This window comes from Heloderma suspectum, chromosome 11 (genome assembly GCF_057233095.1).
Source record: "Heloderma suspectum isolate Gila_16-S chromosome 11, 16-S_ref, whole genome shotgun sequence".
In the NCBI taxonomy this organism is placed as follows: domain Eukaryota; kingdom Metazoa; phylum Chordata; class Lepidosauria; order Squamata; family Helodermatidae; genus Heloderma; species Heloderma suspectum.
In genome coordinates this window covers 43671086-43684245 of record NC_139468.1, presented here as the reverse complement: position 1 = coordinate 43684245, position 13160 = coordinate 43671086, and the positions used below count along the sequence as shown (strand labels likewise).

General features: G+C 46.3%; 1 protein-coding gene across 1 annotated transcript in view; it reads left to right on the top strand.

Moving 5' to 3' along the window:
* RASGRF1 (Ras protein specific guanine nucleotide releasing factor 1) overlaps window positions 1-13160 on the top strand; it is an 87112-nt gene that overhangs the window by 20550 nt on the left and 53402 nt on the right. The window contains exon 3 of the mRNA XM_084817690.1: window positions 12566-12819. Coding sequence (XP_084673816.1) covers window positions 12566-12819 — 254 coding nt within the window. The remainder of the gene's footprint in view (window positions 1-12565; window positions 12820-13160) is intronic.

The window sequence follows — 13160 nt, the reverse complement described above, 5'->3', positions numbered from 1 at the left end:
CAGGTAGGAAGGGTCAAAAAGACCCAATAACGAGGGGACAAATGTACAGTCTCTGTCTCCTGTAAGTTGGGAAAGTTGGTTAAATTATGTTGATTGCTTTCACAAGGAAGCATGGTATGAAACAAAAGGAAAAAAATATTGATAACATAGACTTCAGCAGACTTTACAAACCAGTCATGGATGATATGGAGACTGGTTCCCATTTTTATCATATGTTAATAGCAGGGCAAAAAATTCAGAGACTATCCACAAATATTGGAAAGGCATCCTCTTCTAAAAGAGTAAAATAAATCACATTAAGGGGAAAGACAGTGAAGACCCTCCATGCAAGATGTTTAAATACACTTCATTACATGAGCTATGAAAATCCTGTGGGTGAAATTGGTTTATTAATTGTTGTTATCATTGTGAATGTTACACAATTAAAAACAAAACAGCCTCCAAGAATTGAGATGCTGCTGCTAAGAATTGTCTCCCAGATCTATTTTAAAAAACAAACAGACCTTGCAAAGGTGGGGCCGCTGTACCTCTCAAATGCCTTACGAGCATCTAACGATAAGAGGGAGACTGGAGCCCTTGTGGCATTGCTGCAATGGACAAAATTTCGTGCATGTCATCTTGTGCGAGCCACATGATTAGGCATGAAGCCTGTATGGTGGGTGTGAATGTAATTTGTGACAAATTGGTTTAGACTTTGGCCAAAATTGTGGTGAACAGTTCGGCATCTTGACTGAGCAAGCCTCTATAGGGGGTCTAGAGGACCGCCAGAGGGTTGGGTCTTTGCCTTCTTTGGGAATAACTGCTAGTCTCACTCTTTTCCAAGATTCCAGTATTGCTGCTCCCTTCATGATGTCATAGAATCATAGAATAGTAGGGTTGGAAGGGGCCTACAAGGCCATCGAGTCCAACCCCCTGCTCAATGCAGGAAAAAGGGTTGCAAGATGCGGCGAGAGTTCAGCAGTGAAAACTTTGCAAAACTCTCTGTAAGGTCATCTATACTCTTAGATTTGCCTGTTTTTAGAGGCGTAATAGTTTCCGCAATTCCTGCTCTGCTATGGGCTAGTTTAGATTTTTTTCTTTATATTGACAATTGGTTGCATATCCAGGGAGTCTGGGGAACTTTGTTCCTCAGAGACAAATAGGTTGACAAAGAACTCCTGGAAGGCCTCATTGATTGATTTGAGGTGTTTGTCCAGTGCTGGTTTTTACAACTGTAAAGGCTGACCTGGAATAGTTCTGCTTTAATGCCCTAGCAAGGAGCTGTGACCCTTTACTGCCAAATTCATAAAAATGGTACTGAAAGTAAACTAAGGAGGATTAAACTTCCCCAAGCTCTAGAGCTTCACGTTCTGCCCTTTTTGTTACTGATTTAGTGTAGACCTTCTTATATCCTGTTCATTTGTGTTTGCTTGAGAGGGACCCTAGTTCTTTTGTTGGTTTGGTTCTTTTTTTGAAAGGGAGTCTTCCTGAAGAAGCAGTCCACAGCCTTCAGGGTGTCCCACAAGAGGGTGGGAGAGTGCAAAGTTTGCAGCTGACCTTATAAAAAAAATCCTAACACTTTTGCTGTTTTTCTTTTCTTTAAAGGGCCATCTGGTAAGCCACCAAACAAAGGTGCTGACATGGGCAGGGCCAAGCCTCAGTGTTCTTAGTATTGGAGCATGATCTGAGGTGGTGAATAGGCCAATGTCTGCACTGATCACCATAGGGAGTAGTGGGGCTAATATCAATAGTCTATTCTTGAGTAAGACCTGTGCCATGGGGAGTAGAAGGTGTAGTGACATCTGCTCCTGTGCATAACCCTCCAGATGTCAATGAACCTTCTTTTCTCAGAGCCCTCTCAGGGTAGTGTTGTCTTTGGGTGGGCATGGGGCTCTAAGGTGCAATCCAGAATGGTATGCGTGTCGTCTCCTAGAATCATTTCCCCTGATTTAAACTGACATGAGCTCTGAGCATGCCAGTTGCAAAGGTGAACTGCGCCTAGTTTGTAGCATAAAATGAGCCCAATTTTGGTGGTTGATCCTCTAGAGCTCCTTTGATGAAAATGAAATGTCCATTTGGGTCCTGGAGGGTGTTGTCCACCTTAATTGGGCAGCGGCTACTAGGATGATAGCAACATATGCACACACCCCAGGTGTGCTTAGATTGCCCTCCAACACAATGCTGGTTCTTGGAACATAATTTGATCATATGGATCATTCTGTGCCTCTTCGGGAGCCCAGACAATGTACATTTAATGAGAAGAGGTTGTTTAATCCTGTGATTTGGGGGAAAGGGGCACTTTCCCCCACTCCAGTATGAGTACATCACTCTGGCTTGTTGTGTTGCTTTTGTCTCGAACTGGCAGATTGTCACCCTGAAATCTGCAGACAGAACATGAACTAATGCGATTTGAACAGTAACAAAAACAGGTATATGAAGATAGTCAAAACAGAATCCCACATTCGGGAGAGGAGCGCGTGACATGACCTCCTCATACCAGTGCTCAGTGGTCCCAATAATCCCAGTTGGGACATTGCGGTGGGGGGATGTCAGGAGAAATCGCAACTTTGATCCAGGAGCGCTCCCTCCCCTGCCCAGCCTTCTCCATTTGTAATGGAGAGCTTTAACCTGAGGTTGCACACTGTGAAAGTGTGTGTCAGTGTTCCTTCAGATACACCAATGGTGGGGCAAGAAAGATTAGAGGAAATACCCTGTGAAAGCCAGCCACCACCTTTGATTCATGTGGCGTACCCATCTTCTTTCCTCGGGTTCTTTTTCTTCTTGCCAGCCTTCATGTTCCAGTTGGAATTGGGTTCCAGGAGTCAGGTAATCCTGCATCACTTTCTGCAGCTGAGATTTCAGTGAGCTTGGAGACTGCAGTGTCTAGGGCCTCACAGATAGCTGCAGCTTGCAGTTTAATTGAAGGTCTTACCTCTAAGGTCTTACCTCTGTGGGAGACCAACAGTTTGAAGGGGAAGCCCCACCTGTGTTGGATCCCGGCTTCTCTCAGGCTGTCTCTGTGGGGTTGAAATAACTTGCATTTATGAAGCATTTCAGGAGCTAGGACCAGGTAAACCTGAAATTTAGTTCCCCTATATTCCAGGGATCTGGGACTGAGGAGAGCCTGCACTGCATGGAGCTTCTGAGGGTATCTCACAAAGCAAGTAATGTCTGTGGGCTGCTCTGGACATTTGAGATCAAGGCCCCATTGAGCACATTCAATGTCATGGCTTGTGAGCTGAAGATCAGGGCAGATTTTGGAGAACCAGGTGAACGCTTTCCTCATTCATCCAGACCACACACACACAAGTTGATCCTGTGGCTTCTATTCTCCAGGTCCTCCACCTTGGCTTGGAGATCAAGGTAGAGGATCTAGAGAATTAACTGACTGCCACAAACGCAGTTCCAACCAGAACATGAAGCCCAGGAAGAAAAAAAGGAACCTGAATTTAGTTTTTTTTTAATTTTTCTGTCCTGAACCAAGCTGAGATCCAGTGCCTCATTCAGATCCATTTCAGTCAGGGTCCAGGCTTGGTTTTGGCACAGAAACAGCCTTCGTTGCCCTGTATGATGACCTATGTCAGGAGAGAGACAGGGGGCCTGTTTCCACAAGTGATTTACTCTGAGCTGGCTGCGTGTTGCGGTTGTTATACATGACGTCATGGCCATCCAGCAGCCGCCCTGGAGCTTATCAGGGAAAAACCAGATTTCCTGAGACCGCTTAAAAGTCCGATTCATTTCCTCAAGTCTGGTTCTCAGTGGTATAATTGCTGTGTGCTCCAACTCCCGCATTGACCTCGGGTATGCTGGCCCTGCCCAGGGGATTGCCTTTCACCATGACCCCGGTCAAGGGGTGTTCCCCACTGTGGCCAATGAGCCTTCTCCCCTAAATAGAGATCCTGAGGGTTCAAATGGGGGCTGGTTTCCATCTTTGTGTTTACTGCTGTCTTTCCCACAACAGACCCATTAGTGTCTCCTCAGAAGTAACTCCCATTGTGCTAAATGAGGCTTGCCCTCTGAATGCCCACATCTGTACTTACAGAGATCCCCCTTAATTGAAATGGCACAGTTTAAAGCCCAGTTCCCTAAGTGTGGTAAAGCGCGATCTCGAGGCTCCGCTTGTTTGCTTTATTGCCTTAGGAAGTAACTAATTCACAGCTTCATTATAGAGATCCTGCACAGTATCAGTTAGAAAGGGGGCTGGTTTCCCATACCTCCACCTCTTTCCCAGCACAAGCATATGTGTGTCTACTCAGAAGTAACACCCATTGTGTTCAATGAGGCTTGGGGCTTGTTGGGAGGCTAGTCTTACAAATGTACAAAGGGGAAGTAGCTACTTTGACTTTCTTTAGGGAGCCTGGAGGTGAGGAAGCCTCTCTTATTGGTTGAGCAGCCCCTGCCACTCAGATGACATTCTCTCCAACCCCCCTCCCCAAGTAAGTTATGTGAAGCCACGTAGAATGGTGCGATGTACACCCTTGTGGAGCCCTGCCTGGACCAAAAGCAGCTCCTACAAAAATGCGGGTGAGCCACTCCTCCCTTCTCCTTCAGTTTGTGTGGCAACAGGGCCAGGGGTGTTCGTGACCTTGTTGATTCTCCTTGATCTCTCAATGGCTTTCAATACCATCACCCATGGTATCCTTCTGGGACGATGGTCTGAGTTGGAAGGCACGGCATTGCAGTGGTTTCGCTCCTCCTTGGAGGGTTGGCTGCAGAAGGTGGTGCCTGGGGAACATTGCTTCGCCCCATGGATTCTCCAGTATGGGGTTCCACAGGGGTGGGTTTTGTCCCCCATGTTATTCAACATCTACATGAAACCATTGAGCACAGTCATCCAGAGTTTTGGAGTACACTGTCATCAGTATGCTGATGACACGCAGCTCTATTTCTCCTTTTCATCTTCTTCAGGTGAGGCTGTGGATGTGCTGAATCAGTGCCTGGCTGTGACAATGGACTGGATGAGGGCTAATAAACTGAAACTCAATCCAGACAAGACCGAGATGCTGGTAGTGGGTGGTTCTGCTGACTGGATGGAGGGTGCTCAACCTGTTCTGGATGGGGTTGCACTTCCCCTGAAGGAGCAGGTTCATAGCTTGGGGGGTCCCCTGGAGCCATCTCTGTCACTTGAGGCTCATGTGGCCTCGGTGGTATGGACTGCCTTCTACCAACTTTGGTTGGTGGCCCAGCTATGCCCCTGCCTGGACAGGGATAACTTGGCTTCAGTTGTCTCTGCTCTGGTAACCTCCAAGTTACATGGGGATGTCTTTGAAGATGGTTTGAAAGCTGCAGCTTGTGCAAAGTGCAGCAGCTGAACTGATAACGGGGACCAGAAGGTCCGAACATATAAGGCTGATTCTGGCCTGCTTGCAATGGCTGCCTATATGCTTCCAAGCCCAATTCAGAGTGCTGGTTTTGACCTATGAAGTCCTACACAGCTTGAGACCACAGTACCTGGCATGAACTGACCCATACATTATGCTCTGCATCTAATGCCTTCCTCTGGCAGCCTCCTCTGGGAAGGCTCGGAGGGTGGCAACAAGGGAGAGGGCCTTCTCAGTGGTGGCTCCCCATTTATGGAATAATCTCCCTAACAAGGCATGCCTGGCACCAACTTTGTCATCTTTTCAGTGCCAGGTTAAACTGTCCTCTCAGGCATCTGGCAGTGTATAATGAGTCTCTTGATTACCTCTGGCTGATTGTTTTAAATTGTTTTAGATATACGTTGTTATGCATGTTATTTGTTCTACATCATTACGTGAATGGTTTTATATTTTATATAATGTAGTTTAATGGTTTTTAATTTTTGTGAACCACCCAGAGAACTTCGGCTATGGGGCAGTATAGAAATATAATAAATGAAAAGAAATTAAATTAAATTAAATTAAATTAAATTCTCAATGTGCTCTAGGTTGGTCAGTTTCATGGATAGCATTGTAAGTTTCAAATCAAGGGGTTGCATAGCAATTGACTAGTCCTCCTGAAGTTCTTTTTGTAATTGGTGCAGGAGAACTTTAAAACTGTCTTCAGTGCAGCTGTCATCTCTGCCTTTGGCACCTTTTGCTGCCTTAGAGAAGCTGGGCAACATATTTGAGTTGGAGATGGTTGCTGACAGTCCTTGATACAACGGTGATCTTGGTGCATAGCATGGGGTGTTGAAAGATTGGATGGGTAATGGAGTTTAGAAGCTGGGCATCTTGGTTATGTGCTAGCCACATCCCTTGCTTGCCCATTCTCAGTTGAGGTTGGCATCTGATGAGAGAGATCCGAGTGGCTGTCATTCACATATTAATGACACTGCACTACAAATCCCCAGATGACCTCTACCAGAAGTTTCATGTAGATGTTAAACAGTGTGGGGGACAAAATGGAACCCAGTGGAATCCTATCCTTCGACTGCTTGTAGGCTTAGATGTTTCCTAAATGTCAGGTAGGCAAGAAGCATCTGCAACAGAAGGATACCCTGGCTGCAATTTGTTATTCATACTAATTCCTCATCACCAATTCTTTGCAATCACAGATTCACCCCCACAGAACCTCCACCTCCCATTTCTTACATGGAAAGCTTGCATTGATTTCTGTAGATCCTGCAGAGTTTGAAACAGTTGGTAACTCAGGAGATTCGAGACAGAGATGAATGAGGTTTCACTCTACAGTCTCTTCATTGTGTTTTGTGTACAGCAAAGGTTACACTTGGGGTTCATTGTGGGGCTCTGGTTTCTGGGACCAAAGTAGCCATTTCAGGCCTTCAAGTGTATGGATTGCCTGGTCCACACCGTTGGTGGGATCAAGAGCATACAAAGTGTGGCCTACAACATCAGCATGGCCTTCTTCTCATTGTGAGCATAGAAGTGTCCTTGAAAGGTTGTGGTAGTACTGGTGGAATGACTGTCTATCTCTAGACACCTTCCATGTTCCCTACAGCAACCAACCAGGCAAATGTGACCAGCATTGTAGGGAGGGCTGTAGCTCACTGGCAGAGCCCTGCTTTGCATGCAAAAAGTCCCAGGTTTGATCCCCAGCTTTAGTTAAAATGTCAGGCTGCAGAAAGAAAAGGCCTCCGCTCGAGACCCTGGAGAATCCCTGGTAAGGAGTCAGAGGGGGCTTCCAGACAAGGCTTTTATGGCACTGTCATCACCCTGATGCATTCATGGGATGTTATGGGAGGGATGTCCAGATTACATTATCTTCCACTTGTAAACCTTCTGTGTTTTCCCACATCTTCTTCCATCTTTTTTTCCTTACCATGGAAAATCCATGTCTGTTTCCCACCTCCCAGCTGAGCCGAGCAGAGGAAGCTGGTCCAGCTGGTCTAGGGACTACAGAAGCAAGCAAGCAAGCTCCCAGAGAGCGAGCGATCAGAGCGAGTGAACAGGGGGAGCAAACAGGAGTTGGCCAGGGGAGCTGCAGTGGCAGAAGAGACAAAGGAGACAAAGGCAAAGAGTGAGTAGAAGACCAGGCATAGGCTACTCTAGAACAATCAGGAAGCTAGACACAAAAAGGGAAAAGACTATGGAAGGTCAAGACTCTCCAGTGGTGGTGACCTGCGAGGTGTGTGCAATGTTTGTTTTCTTGCCTGAGAACAACATGGCCTACACCTGCAACAACTTCAAGTTGATCACACTGCTGGAAGAAAAAGTAAGAGGACTGGAGCGGCGACTGTCGACCCTCCAGGGAATAAGAGAACACGAAGAGTTCTTGGACAGAATGGGGGAACTACAGCAGCAAAGCGAAGAACAGAAGTTAGAAGAGCAACAGCAAGCTGAGGCAGAAGTGGAAAATGCTGAGGTGAGGAAAAATGCAGTAGAGGATACTCCATGGGAAAGGGTGACAGGAGCAGAAGAACTAGATGCCACTCTGCACCAGTGGAAGCAGTGGAGCTATGAAACCGCTTCCAGGTACTTGAGGAGGAGACTGGAGGACAGCCTGCAGAGGAAGAATTACAGGGGAACCTGCATGAGAGTGAGCAAGAGGCTGAAGCTCGGCCAAGCAGACGCGATGAAACCCAGGCCTACAGCTACAAGAAGAGAAGAGTAGTAGTAGTGAGAGACTCCTTGCTGTGTGGGATTGAAACCCAGGTATGTCGCAAAGGCCCATGGACTCGCCAGGTATGTTGTCTTCCAGGAGGATGGATTAGAGATGTGACTGAAAGGTTGCCTGCATTCATAAAGCCCACTAACAGGTATCCCTTTCTTCTCATCCTTGTGGGAACAAATGATACCACCAAGCGGAGCTATGAAGAAAGTACATCAGACTTTGAAGCTTTGGGGAGGAAACTCAAGAACTTTGGAGCCCATATAGTTTTCTCATCCATCCTTCCAGTAGTTAGAAGAGGGATAGAATAGAGAGCCAGCATGGTGTAGTGGCTAGAGTGCTGGACTGGGAGTCGGGAGATCCGGGTTCTAGTCCCCACTCGGCCATGGAAGCTCACTGGGTGACTTTGGGCCAGTCACAGACTCTCAGCCCAACCTACCTCACAGGGTTGTTGTTGTGAGGATAAAATGGAGGAGGAGGAGGGTTATGTACGCCACCTTGAGTTCCTTGGAGGAAAAAAGGCGGGATATAAATGTAATAAATAAATAAATAGAAAAGGAAAGAAAAATACTCCGGGTGAATGACTGGCTACGAAGGTGGTGCTGACGAGAGAGATTTGGATTCTGGGACCACGGGCTATACTTCCTGGAAGATGGACTGTTGGCAAGGGACGGGCTGCACCTCACAACGGCTGGGAAGAATGTGTTTGGCCACAGCATGAAGAACTTCATCAGGAGGGCTTTAAACTGAATCCTACGGGGGAGAGAGACATAAAGTTGGGGGTAACAATGGACAAAGGCTCATGCACCGCAATGGAGAGAACAGCTCTAATAGCGCCCAATAATAGTATTCAGAAACATGTAGGAAGAAAGCCAGACCATGAAGCACATGGTCTTCGATGTCTATATACTAATGCCCAGAGTATGGGAAACAAACAGAATGAACATGAACTCTTAATGCAGGAGGGAAATTATGACTTGATAGGTGTAACTGAGACTTGGTGGGATGACTCCCATGACTGGAATACAGCAATTGAAGGATATAACTTGTTCAAAAAGAACAGGAGGAACCGAAAGGGAGGTGGGGTTGCACTATATGTTAAAAATTCTGCACAGAAATACAGGAGGATGGGCTTGGTAGCCCCATCGAGAGCATCTGGATTAAAATAAATGGAGCAAAGAATAAAAGGAACCTGGTGGTTGGAGTCTACTACTGGCCACCCAATCGAGGAGAAGATGAGGATGAAACTTTTGAAAAGCAAATAGCCAATGTTTCAAGGAGGCATGATGTAGTAGTAATGGGGGACTTCAATTTCCCTGATATTTGTTGGGAGACAAATTCTGCAAAACATGGCCCCTCCAGGAAATTCCTGACTTGTGTGGCGGATAACTTCCTCCTACAAAAAGTAGAGGTAGGAACTAGAGGATCAGCTATCCTTGACTTGATCCTACCGACAGAGATGACTTGGTGGGTAAATAGCAGTTACAGGAACTCTGGGGGAAAGCGCCCTTGTTAAATTTGAGTTCTTGGTTTGAAATGAAGCAAAAGCCAAGCGTAGCCAAACGCTTACCCTGGATTTTAGGAAAGCCAACTTTAATAAACTCTGAACAATGCTAAGTAAGCGACTCTAATGAGAAAAGGAGTCCAAGATGGGTGGGAGTTTTTAAAAAAGGAAATTCTCAAGGCACAATTATAAACAATTCCAACAAGAAGAAAAGGTGGAAGACAACAAAAGAAGCCAATGTGGCTTCACAAAAAGCTTAAGGATGACCTGAAAACAAAAAAGGACACATATAGGAAGTGGAAAGAAGGCCAAGCTACCAAGGAAGAGTACAGGCAGGTAGCACAGAATTGCAGGGATGGCGTCAGGAAGGCTAAAGCTGAGAACGAGCTGAGGTCAGCGAGGGATGCTAAAAGCAACAAAAAGGCTTTCTTGAACTGTGTGCATAGTAAAAGACAGAGGAAAGAAATGGTGGTTCAGCTATTAAATAAGGATGGCAAAATGATAACATGACAAAGAAAAGGCAGAGGTGCTCAATTCCTACTTTGGCTCAGTCTTCTCCCAAAAGAGGGTCTATGACCCCCCTGGCAAAGGCGAAGTACAGGCTGAAGGGGCAGGGTTGCAGCTTGAGAGTGAAAGGCATATGGTCAAGGAACACCTAATTACTTTGAATGAGTTCAAATCTCCAGGGCCAGATGAACTGCACCCTAGAGTAATAAAGGAACTGGCAGAAGAACCCTCAGAACCGCTGTCTATTATCTTTGAGAAATCATGGAGGATGGGTGAAGTGCCAGATGACTGGAGGAGGGCTAATGTTGTCCCCATCTTCAAAAAGGGTAAAAAGGAAGAACCTGGGAACTACAGATCAGTCTGACATCAATCCCTGGGAAAATTCTGGAGCAGATGATAAAGCAATCCATCTGTAAGCACCTTGAAAACAATGCAGTGATTACTTGAAGCAAACATGGATTTGTCAAGAAGAAATCCTGCCAGACGAATCTGATCTCATTTTTTGATCAGGTTACCTCCCTTGTGGACTGTGGGAATGCTGTGGACATAATATACCTCGACTTCAGCAAAGCTTTCGACAAAGTGCGTCATGATATCCTGATGAGCAAACTAGCTCAAAGTGGGCTAGATGAAACAACGATCTGGTGGATCCACAGTTGGCTACAGAATTGGACTCAAATCAATGGGATCTTCTCAAGCTTATCAATGGGATCTTCTCAAACTGGGGAGAGGTAACGAGCGGGGTACCACAGGGCTCAGTCCTGGGCCCAGTGCTCTTCAATGTTTTTATTAATGACTTGGAGGAGGAGGTGCAGGGAATGCTGATCAGATTTGCAGATGACACAAATGGGCGGGATAGCTAATACTTTGGAAGACAGAAACAAAATTCAAAGTGATCTGGATAGACTGGAGCACTGGGCAGAAAACAACAGAATGACATTTAATAGGGATAAATGCAAAGTTCTGCACCTAGGGAAAAGAAACCAAATGCAGAGTTACAAGATGGGGGATACATGGCTCAACCACACTACAAGCGAGAAGGATCTTGGAATTGTTGTTGATCACAAGCTGAATATGAGCCAGCAATGTGATGTGGCTGCAAAAAAGGCAAATGCTCTTTTTGGCTGAATTCATAGAAGCATCGCTTCGAAAACCCGTGAAGTACTAGTTCCCCTCTACTCAGCATTGGTTAGGCCTCATCTGGAGTACTGTGTCCAGTTCTGGGCACCACACTTTAAGAAGGATGCAGACAAGCTGGAGAGGGTTCAGAGGAGGGCAACAAAGATGATCAGGGGACTGAAAACAAAGCCTTATGAAGAGAGACTTCAAGAACTGGGCCTGTTTAGCCTTGAGAAGAGAAGACTGAGGGGAGATAGGATAGTGCTCTTTGAGTACTTGAAAGGTTGTCACAGAGAGGAAAGCCAGGATCTCTTCTTGATCATCCCAGAGTGCAGGACACGGAATCATGGGCTCAAGTGACAGGAAGCCAGATTCCAGCTGAACATCAGGAAAAACGTCCTGACTGTAAGAGCAATACGACAATGGAACCAATTACCTAGGGAGGTGGTGGGCTCTCCCACACTGGAGGCCTTCAAGACGAGGCTGGACAGCCACCTGTCGGGGATGCTCTGACTTGGATTCCTGCATTGAGCAGGGGGTTGCACTCAATGGTCTTATAGGCCCCTTCCAACGCTACTATTCTATGATTCTGTGATTAAGGAGAAAACACAAAATAGCTGCACAAGGCCTTTGGATTGTTAATGTGAAGTCCCCTCCATCTGAAAGCACCCCAGGTAGAGAATACTGGGCTGGACAGACCAATGATTGGCACAGTATAGGCTTTATTCATATGTCTGAGCTAGTTTTCAAGCATGCTGTTTGGTGCATGTGCACATTAGTGCATGCAGGCTGGTGAATATGGACGCTGACAGTGGGACTGGTGTGCATAGGTACAAGTGCTAACATGTAGAATTACTGTGTTTACATTTCCAGGATTCATGATCTCACCTACCTGAGCATTATGCAGTCTGCTCTAGAAGTGTTTCTCTTTCCTCCAAGGTTTATGTGGAGGCTGGTTGTGGGTGGCTCTCCAGCAGAGAGGGAAAGGGAGTTAGCTCATGCCCAGATACAGACTATTGTTTCCTATAGACCCAGCCACTGAAGCAGATTTTCGCCCTTGGCCCTTGAGCAGATTTCAGCCTTGCAGTTGTGCAATTTAATATGTCCCTTTGTGTATGTCAGCACAGAGGCAACGAACATGTGCAATGTCGCCTTTAAGGGGAAATTTGCAGTGGAAGTGGAACTTCCTGTGCAAATGGAACTGCCATGGACGGGATGGGGGACCTGTTTCAATCCATAAAAATGCAGCTGAGGAAGCCCATTGCAAAGCTAGAATGCATTTGACGAAATACCACACTGATGCCTTGTGCGAGCTGAAGGAGCTGCCTGTATCTCAAGGTACCCGCTTACATGTGCATTTGAGTCGGCATGGCTTGGCTGCTTTGCTATGCACAGTCATCTTAAGAACCTCTCCTCTGTAAATAGGTCCAGAGCTTTTTACGGGGCTGGTTATGCAGGAGGAAATGGAAGACCATCATCCAAGACTACATTCGCTCACCTCACGCTGACAGCATGCGGAAGAGAAATCAGGTGGTCTTCAGCATGTTGGAAGCTGAGGCAGAATATGTCCAGCAGCTGCACATTCTGGTCAACAACTTCCTGCGCCCGCTGAGGATGGCGGCCAGCTCCAAGAGGCCTCCCATCACCCATGACGATGTCAGCAGCATTTTTCTAAACAGGTGAGTGTGAGACTGGCTATGTTCGACCCAAGAAAAACTACTTGATATTCCACAATGGAAAAAACTGAGAAGAGTTAAGAGAAGAGTTAAGGTGTTAACAAAAAAATGTGTGTTGGGGGGTGGGGAGCAAAAGTAGCTATGTTAGCCATACAAAAATTCTGAAGTCCATATTAGCATAATACCTTTTGCTTACAGTTTCCACAAAAATAATGCCATGCTTTCTGATGCATGAAACACTTTGAAACACTGTGTAGCCCCCCCCCCCGCCCTACTCTCCTTCTGCACATCAATAAAAAAATCAGGCCTGCCAGGGGCTAAAGAAAGGGAGAACCTGGGATTTG